General features: G+C 39.0%; 1 protein-coding gene across 8 annotated transcripts in view; it reads left to right on the top strand.

Moving 5' to 3' along the window:
* Window positions 1-25210, top strand: part of DLG2 (discs large MAGUK scaffold protein 2) — a 677470-nt gene that overhangs the window by 612455 nt on the left and 39805 nt on the right. For 7 of the 8 annotated variants that reach the window (XM_075727693.1, XM_075727696.1, XM_075727698.1 and 4 more), the window contains 2 exons: window positions 6980-7156; window positions 19678-19753. In XM_075727693.1, coding sequence (XP_075583808.1) covers window positions 6980-7156; window positions 19678-19753 — 253 coding nt within the window. The remainder of the gene's footprint in view (window positions 1-6979; window positions 7157-19677; window positions 19754-25210) is intronic. The other variant, XM_075727699.1, reaches the window with a different exon arrangement.

Below are 25210 nucleotides of genomic sequence, written 5' to 3'. Positions count from 1 at the left end.
GAAGAGAAGAGAAGAGAAGAGAAGAGAAGAGAAGAGAAGAGAAGAGAAGAGAAGAGAAGAGAAGAGAAGGAGAAGAGAAGAGAAGAGAAGAGAGAAGAGAGAGAAGAAGAGAAGAGAAGAGAAGAGAAGAGAAGAGAAGAGAAGAGGAAGAGAGAAGAGAAGAGAAGAGGAAGAGAAGAGAAGAGAAGAAGAGAAGAAGCAGGAATCACAGTATCTTTGAGTTGTAGGTAACAAGTCAAACAGTCAAATGTTTCTTGTTGAAACAACTTTGTTGTAGTATATTCCTAATAAAAGCTAATAAAACAGTCCCCTCCCACTCTTTCAGAGGACGGCGACAATGTATGACTGGATCATCCATAGCACAGGGGCTATTCTGGCAGCCTCCAGTCATAGCAAGCAGCACCCTAGAGGTTCCCACACCTCACAAGGAGACAGCAATCTTTTTCTACACTCTACATGTAAGATTTACCTGTTCAGCTTCTCCAGATGGAAACGAAGCTAGGACAAGAAGGTGAAAGTGTCTATTGACAAGCTAGTATGTGAAAATTGAACCCTTTTAATAGCATCTTAATTGTATTGTAATGGCTGCTTCTATCACAGCACTGTTGTGCTCTCTGTTGTAGCTAAAGCAATGAATTACCTTGGGGTTTCTTTCATTTTCTCCTAATGTTTTCTTCAAGCTGAGCCTGCAAGTGGGTGGAAATATATCTATTACTGAGAGTGCAGAAAAGACAGCTATGAAACTTGGTGTCTGATTCTGATTTTGATGCTGAATTACTGTCTAAACCCCAGCAAATTATTAAACCTCTGTGCACTGGATTTCCCCATCTGTAAACAAACAAACAAACAAACAAAAAACAAACCAAAATGGGCAGGGAGTAGGATAGATGTTGAGAAGAAGGTGAATAAAGTGTCTCTCCCTTATGATGATGCTATAAAGCCTGATGTCTGAGAAACTCTGCTAAGGAAATTTTCAAAGAAAAGAGTAATATCTTTAAATGGTGTAAATGCAGATATGCTGGCAGATTGCAGAAGAGTTAGGACTGTTTACAGAACCTGAAGATGTCTCTTGCTAAATGTTGTTGTCGTTTCATAATAAAGTAAATGGCAAAGAGCAGTCTGTAAATTTATGTGCAAACTCCCATCTGTGCCAGAAGAAGAAAGTAATTTCAAAGATGCAAATAAAGCTGCCACACAGTACCTGAACTGTATCAAATTGAGATTACTGGCCATACTGCAGTGATATGGGAGTTGAAGACTTCGGGGTTTTGCACTGAATGTACAGGAGCATTCAGCAGAATATATTGCTGTGCCATAAATGCATTAATATCCCTTGCCTTGCCAGGAAGATCATGAATACTACTAACTTACAAATAGTGTTTACAGCATTAGCTGAGGAAGCTCAGTTTCTCTGTTAAATTCCCTTTTCTGCCACAGGCTTAGCAAGATCACGTAGTCTTTCTGTATCCTATTTTTCATTCTTAAAATGCTGGTGACAATATAGGCATGGTGGGTGTGAGTAGGTTGCAATATATGGGACTGCACAATTAATTTATTTGCTATTTCCTTAAAGCTAATGTATTTTCTCCTATGTCAAACTTTATTAGTCCAGCTGCAATAATAGGTGTCATTAGAAATAGAAATTTACTGTGCAATGCAACTTGCCTTTTGGACATACTTCAAATGCTGAAGTATTTACACTAAGTGGAGGAAAAAATGCCCCTGTTTTAGTGGTCTTCGCTGCCATGTGGATACCTCACCGCATGTTTGGCAGTATATTACAGCTTGGCACTGGCAGTATTTTAATTTCAAACAATTTTTGAGCAATGAATTTTGATGCTGTTGTGAAATGCTTGTCTCATGTTTTACACTGGTGTGGGTTCCTAAAAATGATTAAGAAGCGCCCAAGCACAAAAATAAAACCTGTTAGGTTCTGTCCAAATTACTGCTGGGATTAGCCTAGTGTAATGATCACTTCTGAAGCCTGGAATAGTATCAAGGAAACAAGACTCACAGAATCTTAAATATTTGTGATATCCAGCTTGTTCTAAATGTTTGCACCCTCTGCTTCACTTCTCAGAACAGTGTTTCTTAATTTTCTACAGGCAGGAGGGTTTCACCCAGAAGATAGCAGCAATACTTAGCACTTGAATAGCACCTTTCACTTTCAAAATGTTGTACAGATATTAAATATTTTCCCCAAAATCTTGCAAAAAACTGGGAATTGAGGAAAAAAGTTTAAAGGTGTTAATGGAAATTTGGTGCATATACTTTAGGCCTTTGATAATCGCAACCTATTTTGTGATTATCCTAATGTAATTAACCAGTTCCTATTTTTCTAATAAAGGAACTAAGATGGCCAAATCATGATTTCACCACATCTGTTTAATTAGTTTGCAGCAAGCGCTGTTCCCCCTTTCAGTCTTTTATCCACATTTCACAGTAATCACTGGGCTTACTATATTTGTAACCTCAAAATGTGTTAACTATCCTGTGCAACACAGGGACCTGTTTGTGAAATGCACTGTCTAGAATATACTGAACAAGAAATTTTCTGATGCTGGTGTGATCACGACATTGGTGACAGCTCTAAAATGAAAGTTAAATAATTTAAACTGATTTCCTTTGTTATTAAAAATTGACTACCCCAGTTCAAAAGTAGACAATCAGCTGACTGGAAAAAAGAGCTCTTACTGCCATAGAGAAAGCCTTGTAGAGCTCTTGGTTCTGTCCTATATGATCCAAAAAGTGCCTGACAGTGGATGTAAGCAGCTAACTGAGGACATAAAACACCTGAAAGAAGAACAACTGCTCTTTGAGATGTGTTTTTATCAGTTGTGGAGAAAAAAAGGAGAAGCTGTTAGTATCCAAGCTTGTCAGATAAGTGCCATTAGAAAGCTGTAAGGTTCCTGAGATTATTATTCCTTAAAGTTGCAGTAAAAGACACTAAAAATGAGTTATGGCTCAGTGCCTTGAAGAATTGCCCAAGTAACCCATGAATAAGCATATGAAAACATATAGTCATGTTAGCAAGTTCAGAAAGCTCTTTAGCTCTGCTGAGCAGACTCTCCAGTATCCGCACTATGTGTGCTTGTATAGTGTGCAGATACCTCTAACTCGTCAGAGGGAGAGGCATTGTGACATGTCTTCACGGGTTAAATCCTCTGGCTGGTTTGAATAACACTTCTTTGCTGTTTCTTTTAGACATCTCATTTTGGAAGAGTACGTGTTATGGAGTTATGGCAGTCAGGTCCTGATCATGCTGGTCCTTCTCTAACTGAAAGGAAAATATGGTGCTCATCTCTCAGAGAGGGGTGATGGGTGCTCTGTGCAAGGGTGGGTCTTTTGCAGGACTGGGTTGCTTATGTCCTCTCCTCAACACATAATATTCTGCAAAGATGCTACTGTATTTTAGTCTTTCCTCTGATATTCCCCAAGGCATGGCAGAACCTGCCTAAGGTATCTAACATACCTTAGTATGTTATCTGGGTAAAGAAGCTTGCATAGATCAAATAGACTTTGCTGAGAGCTGAACTTGACCCTCTGATGAAAGTTTCAGTGCTTGCAGGATGTAGCGTGGTATCCTGTAAAACTGGGCTGTCATTGGCCAAAACCATGAAAGAGCAAAGCAAAAAAATGTGTCTTTTTCTGCCTGCCATGCGCAGTTCCTTTACCAAATGAGAGGTCTGGCCACATTCATTTTGTATCACTTCAGTTGACACTTCAGATGCAGATATGTTATTTTTATATATATCTGCAAGACTGAGCACAAACAGAAGTGGGTGCTGCTCATCACGTAGAAAATTAGAAATTACATGTCAACCTCTTAAATAAATAAAACTAGAGCTAGCAATTGGACATGTAGAGATCCAAGTTGTACTTACAGACTGAGAACTGAAAGGAGGAGGTAAGGATGAGTGCTTAGGTCTCTCTATTGCCCAAGGTAGTCATGTTAACTTCTACATGCACACAACGGTGCCTAGAGCGAAGGTGTCCATTTGTTTTATAGCGGGGCCAACTGCCGACTTGCAAAAGCGTGTTTTACAGAGCCAGCAGTGTTATCAAAGTTATAAACTTAAATATGGTTACCTTATCAACTTAAAACTGGCTCTTAATTTGAAATATTTAGGAAAGAGCACTGAAGTCAGCTGTCATATCATTTTCATTTACTAATGGAGTAATCAACATCTGTAGAGCATGCGGCCACAAAATCTTTCACTCAAAAGTGCGCTCAAAAATTCTCTTGTCTGAGATCTGTAATCTCATTTTAATTAGTATTGCACATGATTACTCCAATCAAAGAAAGTCAGTGGCAAACATTGCCATCTGCATTCATCATTAACATCAGCTAGCACGATGGCAGTCGGTGATTTTAAGTTAATACATGGGCTCTGAGGTACAAATGTCTGTTCAAGGACAAAGAACACTGCCCTACTTACTTTCTACTACTTTGCTTCTGAAACACATCCTTCATCTTAGAACTTGCCAAATATGGAGCATTTCCAGTTTGACATCTGTTTTACATCTGGGATGTGACAGTCTTGCCTATTCTCTGCAACAGAAGATATTGTCATTTGTTTTGAGTAATGTAATTATGCGTGGGTTCAGGATTGTATCACATCTGCACAGTATTCAACATGGTTGCCAACTGTGTGACCAGGGTTTTGAGATGCTGATTGGCTTCTATGGCAAGGTGCATAATTACTCAGTGAATTTTTAAGACAAAGAATGTTCAATACAGTGTTAAAACTCAGACCACTGCATGCTGATAAGGGCAATACCAACAGGATGATATGTTGTATGCCTGTTTCTGTGTGCACTGCCATTTCTCCAGGCATCAGGTGTCATTAATTGGTTAAGAAGAGGTGACTAATGATACTTAGCTCCTTCTGGATTCACATGCTACTTCATCATATGTCCTCATAGAAAGCCTTATTTGACAAGGCAGCAGATGACCTGCTACTGATAAGAACCCTTTATGAATGTAAATTTTTACTAAGACATAGCCAAATTTTTAAAGGATTTCCACTTCTAAGCTATTAAAATTATGTTATCTTATACCGTGCCTTTAATCCCTCTGTATATCTTCAGCATTTTTAATACACCTTGCTCTGCAATACGAAGGTGCCATCTGTATCTATTCTAAGATACACTTCTAAGCCATTAAAATTTTCCAAAGGTTGCATGCAGTCCAGGAACATTTACCAAAAAAGGCACAAGCATATCTAAGCTCATAGATTATGTAAAATTCAGCAGAATTATTTATTGTCTTCATCCTCAAAGGGAATTATCTGGGCTTTTCTGAAGATGTTAGCACATGACTGTAAACTCTTTAAGAAAAGACATATTCCAAATAGCATTCTTCCTCCTCCTGAACCAGGCCTTTCATGCAGAATGAGTGCTTATGAGAGCTTTTAAATTATTTTGGTTGCATAGTTACAACTCTGATAACGTTTTTTTTTTTTTAAGTTCTCCTCATTATGAGAGGTTGCCTTGAGTGTTTTAAATCTACCCATAAAGCTGCTATAATAATTCTCTGCAATTACACTACAATGCACAACAATTAATTATATCAAATCCTTCTCACAGAAGTGTTTACCAGTGAAGAGATTGCCACGGCTTTATTTCTGACAATAAAAGAGTAGGAATTATTATACACCTCTTGGGATTTTACTGACCTAACATTTCTGTAGTCAGAATTATAATCATATTATTTTCCCTATAGGAAATAAACATCAGTTCTCGACAGGCATGATCTTTAAATAATATTTTACATGGGAAAAATATTGCCATGTGTTTTTTCCTGTAAGAAACCAAGATCTGGATTTTTAGATAGGTAACTCCAGTGACTGACATACAGTCACATACAGCCTTGCTGGGATTCATGGGCAGGGTCTTCCCCTGAGAAACTGGAGTATGTCAACTGGTGTAGGTGCCAGACAGGATGAGGTTGAGAATTGGTATCGCTGTAGCTTGGTAATACAGAGCTCAGGGCAGGCTGAGGTTCTTTCCCAGGATCTAGGTTGAATACTTAGGCAGTGAATTCATGCTGAATTATGCCCAGCCGCAGTTTGATAGCCAGGTACCTTAAAGCTAGCTCTCAATTTGTGCTTATTGAGTCCCTAAACTTATATATACATCTTATATTAATATACGTGTCCTATACATGGGACTATTTTGTATAGGCATACCCAAGGTAGATGTCCACTTCAAACTGGTGGAAAACATCTTCAACATCAAAGGAAAAAGCTAGGGCTGTTCGAGCAGGTGCTGCAGCACGGGGGGACTGGACGTGGATGGTGAAAGCAGTGCTGCTGTGTCCACGCAGAGTGCATTTGGAGGGGTGTATGTCAGACTAGCACTACTCTGGTCAGGGCATCTTTCAGTTTAGTTTCAAATTTCAGGAATCCAATTTGTACAACCTAACACAGCTCCAGGACATGAACCAAAGCACTGTGAGGGGGAATAATCAAGAGATTCCCTTTGAAGGCTCACTTCTGGTCTGAACTATATGCTAAGACAGGTGCATCCATTCACCTAAAGAAATGTGTTACCCTGAGCACGGTTTTGGTCCCTTGTATTTAGTCCTCTCAATGCACCCCTGCCTGCCAGACACCCTTCTGTCTGAGCACAGGGAAGTGTGAGAAAAGGACATGCTCAACAGCCACAAACTGCTGTCGGCAAGGTGACAAGAGGGGCTTCTGGCTACCAGGCTTGTTTACTAGATACTCTGATATGGTGATTGTTCTTTATTAAGTGAAACGGTAAATACCATACTTTACTGTTCAGTTTCTCTTTTTAAAAAAGAGGATTCTGTAAAGATTAACTTCACAGTGGTAAGTTTTCCTCTGAGCAAGACCCTTCTCCTTGGAAAGGAGCGAGGGTTAGCTGTAACATAAAATATGACAAATTGTTCAGAAGTAAATGTTCCCAAGACAGATATAATCACCTGTCTTCATATCTTTATGTCTTTTCACAGAGCCATGTTTGACTATGACAAGAGCAAAGACAGTGGCCTCCCAAGCCAAGGACTCAGTTTTAAGTATGGAGACATCCTTCACGTCATCAACGCCTCGGATGATGAATGGTGGCAGGCGAGGAGGGTCACGCTGGAAGGAGACAGTGAGGAGATGGGAGTTATACCCAGCAAGAGGAGGTGAGTGCTGCCTCCTCCTTCCTACCTCCTTGGTCATGATGTTAAAATATTCCATTGTATTCCAAAGACAGGGTGCATCAATCTACTGAAAAAATGGGGAAAGCAGAGGAAAATCCCACAGTTATTATTTGAAGAGTTGGAAGATATGATTTTTGCTGTGAGATTTAAAGAGCTCAGGCTGTTTAACTGTACTGAAGAGAAACTCAAAAGGTGACTCAATTATAGTGGATTAGTAACTTCACAAAGAAAGAGGAGGAGGGCGAGAGAGTACCATCTACTAAAGAGCTTTGGCAGAAAAAGGAATAACCAGAACCCAAGTCTGGGAATTAGCTCTGAATTTGAAGTAGAGCACATGTTTTAATGTCAGGGTGATTAGCCATTGCATCAAACTGCTGAGGGATGTAATGAGTGTCTTGACATTTTCAAATCAAGACTGTATGTCTTTCTTTTGAGAGAGTAATAGAATTAAACTTTTCAGCCTGTGTGATGTAAAAAATGACGCTAAACTATATAATGGTCCTCTCTGGCTTCAAAATCTGTTAATTTAATCTCTGCCTGCCTGGAAACTGATGGATAATAAATATCAAAGTAAATTTTTCATATGATGTAAATAAAGAAACTTCCATCCACTCTCCAAGCTAAATTTGAATCTTTGTTTAGCTGTGACGGATCCATGCTGACTGATGGAGAGAGAACAGACATCTGAATGTCTCTCATTGTTTGTATTGTTTACTGTGTCTAGGTGCTTTTGTAAAATTGGCCACGAGTCTCTGATAGTATCAGAACTACCCCACAAATCAGTATTATTTTCTGCCTCTGTTGATAGTTGTTATAGAAAGGTCAAGAACTGAAAGGGTAGGAGGAAAATGAAATCTGTCAAACCACATTACATTTCTCTTTTGCAGCAATGCTCACATACTGCATATAAACTTTCTAATCCTAGCTATTTCAGCCTTAGCATTAATATAAAAATGATCATTCCCTTTTTTTTGTAGTGTGGAAATGGGATGTTTGATGCTCTGTAGAGCACCTGCTGCTGTTTCAGGAGAGTTGGCCCAGGTGTTAATAGAGCTCATAGTAGTCCGTTCTAAATCACGTAAAAATAAACTGAAAGGCTATCAAATATCTTGTTGACATAACCTTATTTTCTCTAATCATGACCATGTTTGGATAGCAACCACACCAGGATTTTCAGCAAAAAGCAATTTTGTACTTGTATAATAGACAGAAATAAAAACTACTTTATAATTTCTAAGATCGGAAAAATGTGCCCATTAAACAGATTTAGTCTCTAGATATTGAAAAAGGAATATTTGCCTGCTATTAATTGCTGCAGTAAATACTGTTGTAGTGACATGATTGGATCACACATGGGAAAAGAGGAAAGTCTATTCAGTTATTACTGAGGGAAGAATGTGCACAAAGCTCACTCACAGTGTGGTGTGTACTATGAAAAGCTACAAAAAGTTGCCATAGGTAATAAAAAAAACTATAGGGGAAAATAGGGCAAAGCAAAGCAACTGATTAAGGTGTGGAGGTTTATCTTCTGTAAGGTGGAGAGAATGTAAGTGCCTAAAGCTTATCGGGTTACCTGCACAGCGATGTTTTCAAGGACAAAAGATAGAGGCTCTCTAGTCAAGGTCAGACATGTGATACCTCCTAAGAAAAAGATGTGGTGTAGGAAATACTGGGAGAAAAGAGGGGGGAAAAAAGGGGAAAAAAAAAAATAGGAAAGATTAAAACAGGTTGGTTAGAGTCTAAAAATAAGAGACTTTGAAAAGTGCAGGTATAGTTACCATGCTCTCCACTTATCCTGATTCTTCACTAGTGAGTCTGAGAGGTCTGGAAAAATCAATGGCATCTGAATTTCTGTCTGCATTCATGTAATGATGTGATACACCTGCGCTGGGGTGGGAGGTGGTTGCTATTATTTCATAAAAGGTTTCAGTTGTACAAGGTTATTTTTTCCATTTTTTAATTTATTCTGGATGATCCCTCGGAGCCAGTGAGACTGATGCACTCTTGCCAACGTCTTCTGTGGTCATTTACATCACCTAAGGGGAGGATGAGCAATCAATGCATACAGGGCTGAGCTACAGAGAATAAAGCTCATCATACTTGCCAGAATGTACTAATTCAGAGTTGAATTTCCTCTGCAGGTGTGGGTTATTGACTATGAGAGGCTTGATCTAAAACACAGTAGTCCTGGGATTCGTTTGAGCAAATGTAGGCAACTATGGCATGGAAATCTTCATTTAAGCTGTTTACTCCAGGATGCTATGTCTCTCATACTTTATATGTGGCTGTTTCCATAGGTATTGCATTCTATGTAATACAGCATATGTAGTATCTAGCAGTAAAATATGCCTTGTGGTAGAACAGGAGGAAAAGAGCATCTGTAGCTGTTTGTTGGGCTGTGACTTGTCTTGCAAGCCCAGCTTCCTGTGATGTTGTAGGTTGAAAAGATTTTATATTGGCCTTGTGCTTTTCAATCCCCCATTCATTTCTGCTCCTTTTCTTTGGGGTTTGGGGGGGGTTGGTTTGGTGGGGATTGGTTTTGGTGTTGTGCTTGGACTCCTTCTTCTGCCTATGTATATATGAAGGAATACTATCCTGTGGGACTGTAATATTTTGTGCATTTTGGGTCAGGGAGAGGCTACACAGATCCAGGGATTATTAGTGCCAGGGTGAGTCTTTTAGATATCTACTTTACTACCTTATCTCCTGGCCAGCAATATACAATTCCTGCATTCTTCATAAGTGAAATCATTATGGAATAGCTCTGAAAGCTAGTGACCGCTTCAATTTTATTTTGGTGTGTATATAGATATGTATACAAATATAGGTATATATGTATATATACACACAAAGCAATAACAATTACATTATATTACTTCTTGAAGGTGCTGTGCGATGGTAGTTGCTTTCCAAGTATTTAGTTGTGCATTTTTTTACATCTTTTTACAGGAGAGCCCTTCACACAGTGACAACTTAGCATGAGCTGATAAGAGTAATTTTGAATGATAAATCAAGACTCCATACTCTTTTTCTCCTCTATCATATATGTGATATACCAGAAGAAATAATTTATAATTATAGGGGAGCTAAATAATAATTTATAATTATAGGAGAGCTACCACTCATTCTCTCCAGGATGTTGGATATATTACCAGACTTTACCTCTTAGTGATTCAATAGAGTTTGAAAGCTATTTGTCATTAGATTTCAGTGCTGCTGCCAGTGTGTGGACTTGTTGCCTTGCTGATTGTTAAATTGTAAAGTCAGGCTTTAAGAGGGAGTTTTGGAGGGCAGCACTGCAGCTAGAGGGGGGTTACTGAAAGAGGCAGCACAAAGAAATGAGGGTGGCCCTGTGTTTCTCCACTGATCTGTGCAAGGACCAAATCTCATAAACTGGTGAGCTGGTGACCTCAGTGGGGATTAACAAAAACTAAATGCTCGGTATCCTGCAGTGCTAAAACGTCATTGCAACCCTTTCTACATCTGCAAACATTTTGTGCATTTGTCAGTATGTATTTATTGTCTGGTTACAGTTGTTGTTCTTGACTGTGAGACTGCGTAGCCAGTTGGGTAGAAACCAAACATAATGCTATAAAGGTGTTGTGATATTTTATCATATTGATGTTGGGAACAGTAGGACTTCAGCATAAGAGACTGCAAACTACTTCTGTTGTGGTTTAACAGTCACCAAGTAGCTGTTATATTACAATAACATTAATGAATGAATATTGCAGGCCAAATTTCTCTTGGTTCTACATCCTCCAAAAAGATTTATCCAAGCTATGTCTACAGTGAGAGCAGGGCACAGCTACTATGCTGGGCAGGGTCTCCAAGATGAGGGGACATAACTACCAGTCCTGTACCAATATCTCAGGCAGCCTGTGGCATTACCTGTGCGCTATATTTATGCATGTGAACTGCTCCCCATCATCAAAAATTACTATTTTATACTAGAATCACCAACAGAATTAGATTTACACTAGATTTTTGTTACATTTACATGTATAGATGTTTAGCTTTAGATTAGAATTTCCGCATATTCTGGGCTTTTGATCAGAAGAATTTTTATTTGCCTCATTGTTCTTCCTATTGTCCAGATAAACAAAACAAATTCAGCTTGCCATAAAGGGCAGTAGCAAGCTGAGCAGCCTGTGTCTAAGATTCCCTCCCCATGGAAACGCTCGCATTAGTTAAAGCGAATCAACAAAAAGCATAAAAACAATGTGCATAACTTAGAGTTTATTAAATTCCTAGACAGATGCTCTAATTCAGTAGTAAAGAGATTTTGATTTGCTGTAGCATTGATTTTACACCTCCAGTTCTTTTCACTTTTTCTTTGCTGAGTCTCTGCACACAGAAAAGCTCCTACATTGCAAGCCCCACACAACAGCAACCTCCCACTTCATGAATGTCAGGCTTCAGTATTTTCTGACATATATATATATATATATCTGCTTGACTTAGGTCTGTGAGTCTGAAAGTACTTTAGGCTGCGATTTCACACAGATTGCTCCAGAACAGCCGAGTGTAAATTCTCACCAGTTTTACTACTCCTCCCACTGTAGCCAATGAGGATTTGGTCCTAAAACACTAAAATATTTACACTGATCTTTCTGTTGTCTTTAAGATGTCCAGCCACAAAACTGCTCTCAAACTGGACATCATTCTAAGATATCCATTTTCAAGTAGTTTAAGTACATCTGACTGCAAAATGTTATGCAACTCGTATCTCTGTTGTTACCAGCTGAAGGTGTATGATGGTACCAACCCGATATTTGTGTTCTCAAATAGACAGCATTCTCCCCACAAATACATGTAACCATGCCCTCCTTTCAGAGCAAAAGGGGAGAAAAAGTACATAAAAACTATCATTTCGCAAACATTTAAGAACAAGGAACAAGAGGTTTTCCCAGCACAGAAGTCCCTGTGGGCAAAAAGCCAACTTAAATGTGTTATTCTGCTCAGCTTGGCAGAAGGGCATGTTTATCCACTCAAGTGAGTTTTATTTTTAATGGTTTCCTATAAATTCTCTACCTTTCTAAACATGCCTTAGGACTTTAATCCTTAGATGATAAAACTTTTTAACATAGCATAATCATGTAAGCTTTGTCTAAAGTAAGTTACCTGACTATACTTACTAATGTAAATGGAAAAAATAATTATGGAATAAAATTGATATATACATGTATGTATAAACCTCTTCCTGTTCTCTTGCACTGATGGGAAACTTTTATGCTGAAGAAAAACCGACCTTATCTTTTAAACAGAGTAAGGTTTTTCTACAATTTTATGAGAATTCATTTCCTAATGGCATTAGGTCTACTCTTTTCATAAAATATTGACCAGGTGCTGAACTGCTCTCTATAAGCAAGTCACTGAAGATTGAGAGCTGAATGAGAGGACATTCTCTCCTACTGAAAAATACATGTTCTGTTGCAAAAATACCACTTCAGGAATGGTCAAAAATAATTTTGAGAATGGGAATCTATTGGTAAGCTCAGACCTCACATAAACAAGGCTAAGCAGTGCAGAGGGTAGAAGCAATAAAAAACTATGGACTGAGTCCACATATTTGGACTATAAATAGTAATACATATTTTCACTTCTCTTTCACTTGATGGGCAGGCAAAACAAATATAATGTGGATGACATGGAACTGGTAAAGCAAGACAAGAAGAAACAAGTTAAAGATGTAAAATATAGCAAGGTCTTTCAAGTATCCATTTTACGTTGCATTATTCTATTTGATAACTCTCCTTACTACAGTTCTCATGCTGGATTTGGAAATAACTCATTTTGCAGAATGCCTCAGTGCCAAATCTGTGTACATTAGGCTACTGTAACCATTTTATTTAATTCCCAACACCAGTTTGTAATTTGCATCTGTATTCTACATCAGTGATGAACACTGTTATTGAAGACTAAAGCATGTCTCACTTGGTATTTTACATCTCCACTGTGAAGACTGATTAGTGCTTTTACAAAGGCATTGACAAAATTCCCAGTGGTCCATTAACCCCCAACAATGGAGGATCACAGTTCATGTCTGGTTGAGTTATGCTTGATTTCTTCTTGTTTGCAGTGTACACGAAGAACTGAAAGTCTCATTTTGAAAAATCCCAGAGGCCCATTTTCAATAGCAACGTATGCCTAGAAACACAAAGGGGAGTAGACATTGCAGTGCCATGGGTGCTGCATCCCAGTAGTAAGTTCCTCAGAAGAGGATTCAGAAGAGCATCCCAAAGAACTGAGTTCTTGAACTTACTGTTGAGGAAACACAGAAGACTGAGGTGTATTTTCAATGTACCTCTCCCCTCTTTTAGCTATACATGGGAAGAGGAGAATGAATCCTGACCATTTTTTAAAAAAGGGCCGTGAGGTGTCTACTGGTGGTGGCTGAAAAGCTGCCTGGCTGAAAAGGACCTGGGGGTGTTGGTCGACAGCCGGCTGAACATGAGCCAGCAGTGTGCCCAGGTGGCCAAGAAGGCCAACAGCATCCTGGCTTGTATCAGGAATAGGGTGGCCAGCAGGAGCAGGGAGGTGATTGTCCCACTGTACTCGGTGCTGGTGAGGCTGCACCTGGAATACTGTGTCCAGTTTTGGGCCCCTCACTACAAGAAAGACATTGAGGTGCTGGAGCATGTTCAGAGAAGGGCAACAAGGCTGGTGAAGGGTCTGGAGCACAGGCCTTATGAGGAGCGGCTGAGGGAACTGGGGTTGTTTAGTGTGGAGAAGAGGAGGCTGAGGGGAGACCTTATCGCTCTCTACAACTCCCTGAAAGGAGGTTGTAGCGAGGTGGGTGTTGGTCTCTTCTCCCAAGTAGCTAGCAATAGGACGAGAGGAAATGGGCTCAAGCTGCGCCAGGGGAGGTTTAGGTTGGAAATTAGGAAAAATTTCTTTACGGAAAGAGTGGTCAAGCATTGGAACAGGCTGCCCAGAGAGGTGGTGGAGTCCCCATCCCTGGAAGTGTTCAAAAAATGGGTAGATGTGGCACTTTGGGACATGGTTTAGTCTAGTCTACCCTTGATTGGTTTAGAGTAGACTTGGTAGTGTAGGTTAATGGTTGGACTGGATGATCTTAAAGGTCTTTTCCAACCTAAACGATTCTATGATTCTATACTACCAAGAAAGGTTTCAAGAGAAAATGAGTATACAGGATATACTCTAACTGTTCAAGATCTCAGATGGTCTTAGACCATTTCCCTGTACACAGCAGTTTTTCCACAGGGAGGTACACTTGGAGAGCGGGTGGAAAGCTGGAGGTGAAAACCCCATCAGTTATGCTAGGCGATGCTGTCTCCACATGGGGCTCAGAGCATTTCAGCTCCCAAGTCACGTTTGAATGCTGGATGTAGGTGTCTTGAACATTTCTTGAAATCTCATTGAGTTGCAGTGACCCCCAGGCACTTTTGAAAATGGGACTTGAGCCATTAAGTGCTTTTGGAAATCATATCTGTGCTTTCCTCCATCCCTTAGGCATAGCTCTGTCAAGAAGATACATAATTAGAAAGGGGCATGGGAGCAATGTTTATATCAGGCAAGCAAATTTGGGCCTCTGCAAATCTGGCAGATGGCAATCCTCCCCCTTCACTTTATTTTTTGCACAAACCCCCATAACCGTGCTTGGTGCAGCAGTGGTGAATGAAAAATGGATACAGTTTGAAGTGAAACATTTCTTCCTTTAAAAGCAATTTCCGCAGCTGATTGATCAAAATGTTGTCCAAGGGATGGTAGGTTTGCTGTCAGCTAAAGCAATGTAAAGAATTTACACTCCTGTGCTATTTAGGCATTCACAATATCAGCTGCTGCAAAAGGCTTTTTGTGCCTAAACTCCCTTTGTCTTGGGGAAAAATGGGGCCAAGTTTATTTTTCTTTAAATGTAGCAATTACAAAACTGAATATTCAAAAGAGTACTAAAAGTGGTTGAATTAGTGTTGTTTTTAAAAAATAATTAAGATGTATTTTCTAAGAGCTGGATCAATGATGCTCAAAGAAATCATACTCCGTACTTTTTATCTCCCTCAGTTTAGTTACCTTTCTAGCTCTGTCTATGGCAAAAGTGTCCTGAAGCTCAGATGAGAAATTACGGGAACACTACAGTCCTGCACTCTGACCACTTCAACAAAGGCTAAATCTTTGGAGAGCCAAGCTAAATGCTAACAGAGTTCTCCAGAGCATGTAAAAAATGAAGCTTTTCAGAGATTCGGATATTGGGTTGATTCCTTCAGGAAAAAGAGAGGTATATTCCTGATACCGGGGCAACCCACAGCCACATCTTAAGTTCCAGACCCAAGACATGAAGGCAGGAGAGCACCTGAGCTGAAGTGCCCTAAGAGTATATTATAAACTGGGCAAACCCATCTATTTTATCCTAGCCTTTCTCCGACACCTAACCCATTTCATTGACACTTCAGGCAGCAACAGTAATGTAATCACCCTGAGACATGAAATTTCAGTTTGGAAATTTACAGTTTATCTAAATTATAGGTAACCAAGAACAGTTTTACAGTGGAAGGTATCAGGAAAATTGTAATGGGAGGCAACACTGTGTACTGCCCTTAATACTTAAATGATTCTATGATTATGAAATGTTTGTAACATTCAGCAGGCATGCTGAGCATGTATGAGCGTTGTTGGTATGTTTGCCTGGAGGATTAATGGCACTTAATGACATTATTTATATAGTTCTCAAAGCAAAGCAGAATGTTTCTGCAGTTCCTCACCTGTCTGCTATGCCTGCAGAAAGCAGCGATGCGTCCATGGCTGCTAATGCAATTATGATGAATTTCATAAATAAGATCCACTCTTCAGGGTTAATTTCCAAATTTCTTTACACAGTGAACAAGAAATGACATTAAAAGCAGAAGTTTTAGGAAGTTAGACAGGACTGGAATGAGTTTAAATGTTAACACAGACTAATAAGTAGAATACTGTGTTCATTTGAGCTAATTATTTTCTCAGAAGGCATCCATCCTATTTAGGCAATTACACAGCCCCAAGTCTTCATTTCTTACCAGTACTATCAAGGGACTTCATCTGCTAGTTTAAGTTTAAGACTGTTCATGTGTTTTTAATAACATAGATTTAATTTGAAAGCTGCATTTGAGCTGTTTCCATGTGACTATTCCACACTTACAGAGAAATGCATTTATTCTAAATTTAAACTGTAACTATAGTAACCAGCATTCACTGTGTTTCAGTAGGAAATATATAAGCCCACTCAGACAGAAGGAAACATGTTGTCTTAATTATCATTCTATCAAAAGACTAGAGTTTGTATTTTTAAAAAAATAATTATCAGAAACTAGGTATTCTTACTATCCAGACTTAGAAACCAAGAGATTTGCCAGAATGTATCCTAATGTAATTTGTGGGAAACTGTGGACGTTAGAAAAAGGGTCGTATCTGGACCAATTTGGAGGATATAATAAACCTCATTTTTTTCCCAGCTATTTATTGTCTAATAAAAATACAATATTGAGCTCTTCTAAGCTAGCTTTGCAGGATTCTACTGAGATTTCCTAGAGGAATTCCTAATCTTAGACAAATAGAGTTACTGTTTCAATTCTAGGTAGATGATCGGATTTTTTTGCTTGGGCCAGTAGATGATAGATTCTGTAGATGATTTTGCAAAGGTAGTAAATGTCACTTTTACAGTAATGACCATATTAGTCAAGGTGAGTAAGGACATGAATAGCTTCTTCCTTTCTTTAGATTTCTCTCTCTGCACCTGTTTTCTTGGGGGTTGATTTTGTTTAGGGGAGAGCTCACCCCCTCTTAGATATTTTTTTTTAATTCCTAGCATTATTATTTAAGCCAACTGTGTTAAAAATTTAAATATACAACATATGTAAATCTTGTGGTAATGGTGAACTTTGCAAATATATTAAGGGTATATAGTTTTCCCACAGGTAAAATATTTACTGCATATATTTCAGTATGCTAATGGATTTTAAGTTTTACCAACACATTTTAAAAATAATGCTCATTCACTGAGTAATGGAAATTCAGGATATTGATCCATAATATTTAGGAACGGAAACACTTAATTATCTAGTGCAATGTCCTTTATAAATGCCTTGTGTGCCTCTTTTTTCCCTCTATACTGAGGACTGTAACTTGTGTTTGTCCAGTCTTGACTCTAAGATGCGAATAGATCAAGATGCCACACATTCCTCTTCTATATTATTTTGGTAACTAAAGATATTAAGCATTGAAAAGTAAAACTGTCTGTGTTTTCTTTAGAATTAATTTGTCCACCATCAGCTCATTGCCAATGATTTTGATATGCGTTTCTCTCCCTAAGAGAATTTTTTAGATCTAAGTATTCTCTCACTCTGAAGGCATGGTGTATACAATATAACAGCTCCTCTCTCAAGCTGTGTTTATTGAAGCTATGGATATCAGGACCAAATAACTTGTGAGGCTTTTCATTGGAGCATTTCAACTTTAATATGTGAATACCAGAACTGTACAGACTAAGCCAAGTTTTGTGTCATACCACACTGCAGTTTGGGCTCTAAGGTCCCAGGAGGTGGGCTCACAGGGGCTGTGTGCTCTGGTTTTTCAACTCAGATTGGGACTGAGCATTCAAAGCAAATGCCCTTTTCATCCTCCCTTTCAGCACTTTGGTTCATCTTGTGTGACAGTCTTAGTGAATGCATACTAGATTCATTTGTATTAAACTGATCTTAAAGATGAGCTCACGCAAAGCATCCACCTGCTAATGGGTGGTCAGTTCAGGAGGCCAGACTAGAACTAGCCCGAAGAAAAAACCCTGAAATGTATAGTTTGTGTCCTCTTCTATTTGGCCATGCTATTTGGTAACGTGAACCTGTCCATTTTTGTTTTCAGAACTCACCCACTTGCAATGAGGTCTTCACTGAAATGAGTCAGAAAACCAAATTCTTTTCATTCTATCTGCTTGCAGATGTTTGTAGAGGGCACAGTTTAAATAAGACCACCTACCCAGTTGACAGCATTTTGGAGTAGCTGAAAATAGCTTTTCTGCCTCTGAGTATTTGTACATCTCCTGAGAAATGCTCTTTTTGGCAAAACTGTGTAGTTTTAAGTAATCAAAGCCTCAATAAAGTTTCTCTGCACTTGAATGTTGTAACAAACAGCATACCTCCATCTTTCAGAAGACAAATTTGAAATTCATTTGTAAATAAGGTTTTTAAGACAAGAAAAACTTCCAGTGATAGCATATTCAAAATTACTCCAGCTGAGCTGAGGGCAAGACACTTAAAAATCTGTGGTATTGTACAGTCAGTATTGCAGAACCTAAGATTTAAACACTGATCATGTGCAAAGGGCACTGCAAAGCTATGGGCAGACTGTCTGCATGTACATGGTGAATGTTGGCTTATGGATGTGAGGCAATTTAGGAAAACTTAAAATACCTAACACATTTGTTAAGGATTGCCCAATAACATACTGGCCCATGAAAAGCTTCTAGGTACCTCCCTCAAACTCAGGTTAGTACGAAATTATCTGTTTTTCTTTGAGGTTCAAGGCAAAGGTTGCTCTGAAGCATAAGAGAAAGGAGCTTTCCTTTCCCCTCTTGTAGTCTGCTCCAACCAGACAAGCTGCTGAATCATTTCAGTTGGCTGATTAACTCTTTAAAACCATTACAACCCATTCACTTTTATTACTTACTTAGTTTTCTGCTGTGGAGAAAGCAGCAATGAGGGGCACTGCTGGGAGCAATGGGAAATGGGGCAGTAGTGGGGAAAAGGAGCAAGGCTCTCCTTTCCAACAACTGCAACTTCTTACATCTTCTCAACCCATCACATGCTTTTTACTTCACATTTGCCATGAGTTTAGACACCATTCATGACCGCTGTGTCACATGCTGTTTTGTAAAAGCATTTTAAGCTAATTTTAAAGTATTTTAAGGTATTCTTTAAGCAGTTCATGACTCTGAAACCATGGGGGTTTTTTTTGAAGATAGCTTCAGAATTGGTGGGATTTGTTTTTACCTTATTTGGATGATCTAAAAGTTTGTCATTTATGTAAGCTAGGGAATCAAACTTCCCTCTATAGCAAGATAAAAAGGTGCCAGCACAGAAAGAAATTTATTCCATTGTAAAGTGCACATCTGAAAGCACCAAGGCTTACTCTCTCTCTGTCCTTGTTTCATTCCTCTGACCACAGCAGAACTCTAAATGTTGCCTGATTTTTGGACAGCTTAAATTAGAGAGGGTAAATCTGTCCTTAACATGCTTTTACCACACTCCCATGTGTGTCGAGAGGGAGTGCTGTTCTGCCGGTGTAGGACAGCCAAGGCTCCTTGAATCCAGTCTGGTGTTTGCCGGAAAACCGCTGCTTGGCTGAGGAAGTGACCTGTCTCTCTCTCTTTCCAATTTATAAAATTTGCTTTAAATGCTCACTTTATGCATAGTAAGCCACGAACGGTCTTGGGAGATCAAATATCAAACATATTGTACAAAACACCGCTATAATCAACATGTGTTTCTTTATTTGTGTTTTCTTTTCCCCAGAGTTGAAAGAAAGGAGCGTGCACGTTTGAAGACGGTGAAATTCAACGCGAAACCTGGTGTAATTGATGCAAAAGGGGTACGTAAATAGTGAAACCTTTTGAAATTGCACTTTGTTTTAGAAGTTTCAGAGCAGAGAAAATTTTAGCAACATAAGGAATATTTAGATTGTTGAACCAAGACCTGGAGTATAATGAAATATAGACAGGAGTATAGTATGATATAATCTTCTAAATAATTAAATATTCTTTTTATAATAATACTGACTGACTGCATCTAATTGGAAGATGCTAAGAAAATAAAGAGCATTCTGTGGTAGCTGCGATTGTAGTTAAATGATGGATAGAGAAAAGACATTAAAAAACAGTGCAGATGGATAATTGTTTAATGAAATAGGGCAAGAATTGTAACATCCCTGGCTTCAAAAGCTGTTAAATCTCCAACAAAAAGTTGGAAGTTAAAGAGTCCCAGATGCAAAATTTAGGTTTCGGATGTTCTGTTTTGACAGTTGTGACAGACATTGAACACAGGTGTGTTTCGCAGCAGGCACGACAGGCCAGCCAACACAAAACACGCAAGTTCCTTTCCACCAGCGCTATCTGGACAGAACAGCCTTCCCACTGTTACTGCTCTGCAACATCGTTTTATTGTGACCAACAGCCAACAGTTTTCACTAGCCTGATGTCTAATATCCTGTACGTTGCCGTCTGGCTGGCAAGAGTTATAGCATGAGAAATGCCCACGGTCCTGGCTGTTGAGGTATATTTTTCCGCTGAAGTGTAGCTCACATTTGTAGTAGTAGTAAATACTTGACGATACATTTGCAGGGATTTATTTTTGAAACCAGTCCAGTTGGCATACATGGGATTTACAGCTGAGGGCTTCTGTGAGCAAACCAGGAGACAGAGAGTTTCAGAAAACATTAGCAAAAGTCCTGTCTGGCTGCAGAAAACGCAGGGCAGGGCCAAAACTGGGTGATGAGAGGACACAGTTGCAGGTAGGTGCTAGCAAGGGACAAAACCAAATGGTTCAGCAGGTCCCTTCCAGACCTGCTGTTCCTCTGGTCCTCTACCTAGTTTGAAATTCTCATTCTTAATCTCTTCTTGTTTCATTTCCCTCTGTAATGGGAATAATAATACTTCCTTTATCCCAGGTTATTCTGCCCTTTCACTTTGACTGTAACAGATTAGCAGGGTAAGAAGTTCCTCTTGCCATGAACGTGCAGTTCCTAGCACAGTGGGTCCCAAGCCTCTACATGTCAGCAAAATAATATTTCAGACTTGCAAATACTTCCCCGTTACGGCTCCACAGAACAGTTCCTGAGTTCAATGCAAATGCAGAATCATTGCACTGACTGAAACCAGTTTTCCAGATTTATAAGGTACATGGAATCAGAGTTCAGCCCCTGCACATTATTTGCACATGCAGATAACTTGGTATAAAACGTATAACAAACTGCATTGTGAAAGGACTTATTCATCTCATTGCATTTCTTCAGGACTCAGAACGCCATTTTTCAGTTTGAAATGACCACTCTGCAACCCTGTAAATTAATGTTGCCATTTATTTTGGGAGATAATAAGCTTTACATTGCCAATGAAATCACTTGTTAAATGTCTATTTCCTGTATATAATCAAAGTCTCAGGGGAATGATTCATTCATATAACTAATGGTCCTTATTCAAGTGAGTCTGTCAAAGTTTAATTACCTCTTGATTCCCCGAATTGTTTTTCCATTTTTGTCACCAGTGTAACATTAATCTTCCAGCCACTCACATCAATGTTTGTTTCAGTGTTTAGGAAATTGCGTAATTGCAGACCAAGACCGTTGTACCCTTTTGGGAGCGCACTTTCTATTGTTAGCGTTTGCTAAAAGTTGCTTTTGTCTATTAAAGAAAGGTCCCACAATTTCAGGGCTTGTGTTTGAAAAAGCATAAAGGGGAAAAGTGTTCACTGTTAAATTAAGCGCCAACATGTAAAATGAGGTGTTTGAATACACGTATATGTATACGCGTTTTATGGATCAGCATTTCAATTTAGTCTTTCAGTGTTCAAAAAGAAGTGGTGCAAGCTGTCTAACAGTGCATGCTTTACTTTTTTTATCTGGAAGAAGTTCAGTCTAGATAAACAGGGCTGCATTAAGCCCTGGAGAGCTCTTCTGTTTGGAAATCAAGCTAAAATTCAAAATAAAAATCAGGCTTATGTGTGTCTGTTGCACCTTTGTGCTCATACATTCATGACCATGTGGGCAAGTGGTACTATCTTAATTCACTCTAAAGATGAAGTTGGAAGAATAACATTTCATGTGATACTTTTAAATTTGGCCAGGAGATGGGCACGGAAGCATTTTTTAACAAAATTTAACTGAATACAGGGAATGCTTGTGGGTTTTTGCACAGGTAGAAGGTTTATCCTGATGTGATTTTCCTTGAAACATCTTGCTGGCCCCGATTCCTTTCTTCCCCTACAGAAGTAATGTTTAAGAACTAATAAGCTACAGAGAGTGTTTTATGAGACAGTGCCAAAACTTCTTTGAGAAAACTCTCTATGATTTTAAAATATGAACTGTCTAGTTATTCTACAAGTTTTAAAAGTCTTAAGCATTTTCATCTGTTTATGCCTCATTTCTAATCCCAAAGCCGGAGATAAGATACAAAGAAATTGTTACAGATGGTGTAACATTTGAAGCTGATCAGCTTCTTGTGTGTCGCTAAAAAGGTGTTTAAGAACACTCAGCAATACAGTTGACAAGCCTGTTGGCAGGGATAGCTAAAGGATAAGTTCCTCTTTTTCCAGCCAAACTTGGGTGCGTTAGCTCACCTAGAAAATGAGTTCAGCATTTTTTAAAAATGTGATTTAGAATATTTATATCACTTTTAATTCATTTAATTGGACTCCTCCAATCCATGGCTTGTGAATTAAAGTCTACAAAATCAGATGGATACAAAAACAGGGAATGTGAATCACAATTAGGTGAAATGTTCTGGTCTCAAGTCTAAATCAGGCAATGGATAGTACCTGTCCATACAATGCATAATTAAATTCTGATGCTCATTATTACAGGATATTGTATGAAAAATGAATAAGTTAAAAGGTGACTTAGCAAACAATGGATCCAATGACAACTTTTAATACTTTTGCCATCTAGCTCAGGACATACTAATTGTTAATTTCAAGAAGCAGAGAGGTTATAAAAGTGGAAGGATCATGTTTCTTCTACTTTTTCTTTTAAATATCTGTTATTGGACAACTGCAGAAAAAGCTACTGGACTAAGTGGATCTCTGGTTTAACCCAATAGGGCTGCTTTTCTTTCATGTTCTGTTTGTTTTGACCAAAAGAAACTTAGTTGCTCAGGTTCAGAGGCATCATCAGAATCCTAGGTCCTATTAACATTTTTAAAGGTATCAAACCAGTTAGAGATGCTAACACCTGTGTAATAAGGAAAAGAATACAAATACTGGTATAAACAGCTTCATTTCACCAAGAAAAGATTGTGCTTCAGTGGTGTTGACCAAGTTCAGTCTCTAGCTTTATTCATGTAATTGTAGTAATGGTCTTCACCAGCTTTTCTAATTGTTACTGAAGGTGGCTGGAGTATCAAAGCAACCAGTCCACCCCTCTGGTTCCCTACGGCTGCTCTATGCTACTGCAGCAAAGGGCAGGGTTTCCAGGACACTGGCTACCTTGAAGTTGCAAACATAAAAAAGAAAAATGAAGATAAGATAACACAGTTATGATTTCCTGAGAATTTGCTGTCTCAGTCTATGGGGCCCACTGGTCTGTGGATAATCAGTGGAAAATAGAGCAGCCCAAAGGTTTATATCTGATATTTATGCTGGAGGAAACTACAGGAGTTATGTGAGCACAAACTTAATTAAAAAGTACGTTTTGTGCTATGTTGAACTCAAGATCATATCCCAAGTATTTTCTCATGCTCACCTCTGCGCCAAAAGGAGCAGAACATGTTAGTAGCTGTGAGGAGGGTTATATATCTGCCCAAGCAGCGTACTGAACTCTTGGTAATTCCCCCTACCATAGGCTTCAGGCTGAACAAGAATAGACTTTCCTCTTCTAATCCTAAAACCACAGTGGTTGAGGGCTTTTCAGATTTTTACTGAATCAAAAAGAATGTCAAACAATGATGGAAATATTACAGAGGGAAAAGAGACAAGCCAGGAATCTGCTTTTTTCTCAGCTGTTGTAATTACAGCCACTTTCAGGAAATAAAAATAGCATGTCTTTTGCTTTTCTCCCTGTCAGATCATATACTCTTTCTTGACTGCCTCTTGAAAATATTTTTATAGTGGAAACTGTAGCTCTTGGGAAGATCTTTATCAACATCTCACCTTTTTTCTAATATTCATGGATGTTGCCTGTTCCCAGAGAAGTGCTGCAATATCTCGAAGCATAATGTTTAGGTAAAACTTAATGTAATACAGAGAACTGGTTTTTTATACCATACGCCTTTTCATTTCACACCTTATTTGGCCAGTGACTCCACAACGTTGTCTTATGGACAAATACCCAATTTCAGTTCCCAGTGGAATAAACGTCATGCCTCTCACAACCTCTCAATTTTTAATGTATGTGTCAGGATGCATGGTGGGGCATTCAGTCCATGATTAGTGGACTAGTGGGGCTGCTCAGTGGGGTGTCGAACAGGGACGAGGTGCCTGCCGAGAAAGTGGACTGCTCCATCCCTCCAAAATCTCTCCTGGAAGCTCTGTTGCACATCAGCAGTGCAGGTCCTGGGCTGTGACCCACACCATATTGCTCCATCACTATCCATTAGTCTTTTTTCTATTCAGTTAGCTCATCATCCACAGTTCTTTTCATATTCCACTCAGATCACCTACATTGCAAACAGCCTGCCCCTTCAAATGCTTCTGCATGTATTTATTATGACAGTCAGAAGCTTAATAGCATTTAATAATATTTCTTATGAGCAGATTCTGTTTACAGATCCCATAGCCCTGCCTGCAAAGTAAGGTCACCCTCTTGCTTTATTGTCATTTTAGCAACACTGCACTGAGGCATGAAAGGAAAAAGGTAAAATTGACTGAGACAGCAAACTCGATATTGTGGTGTAAATAAAACCCTCTGCATACTCAATGCATCTTTCCTCTAAATGTCAAAATTCAGTGACTGTCAGGACTTGATACGTAGGGCATGTTTTGACAGCTGATTAAGTACTTAAAAAAATAAAACCAAAACCAAAACAAACAACCTACCTATTTCCAAACAATTTATGCTCTAGAAAATCATGGTATTTTCAACCATACTCACAAAATCAGAAGAAAACTGGTCTGTAAGGAGCCTCAGGTGGTCACTGAGTCTACCTCCTGCCCTGAGGGTGCCTTCTGCACCTTCCTCCTGTCTCACAGATTTGTCTAATCTCTACTTAAAGATCTGCCACCACAGGAATTTCATATTCTTCCCACACAGTCCACTCCAGTCCTTCACTCTCCTCATCATTAAAAATTGTTAAACTGCTTCGGTTTAAGCCTGTTGTTATCACTTCTTCTATCAATGTAT

This window comes from Pelecanus crispus, chromosome 1 (assembly GCF_030463565.1).
Source record: "Pelecanus crispus isolate bPelCri1 chromosome 1, bPelCri1.pri, whole genome shotgun sequence".
In the NCBI taxonomy this organism is placed as follows: Eukaryota; Metazoa; Chordata; class Aves; order Pelecaniformes; family Pelecanidae; genus Pelecanus; species Pelecanus crispus.
This window is presented reverse-complemented; position numbering and strand designations above follow the sequence as displayed.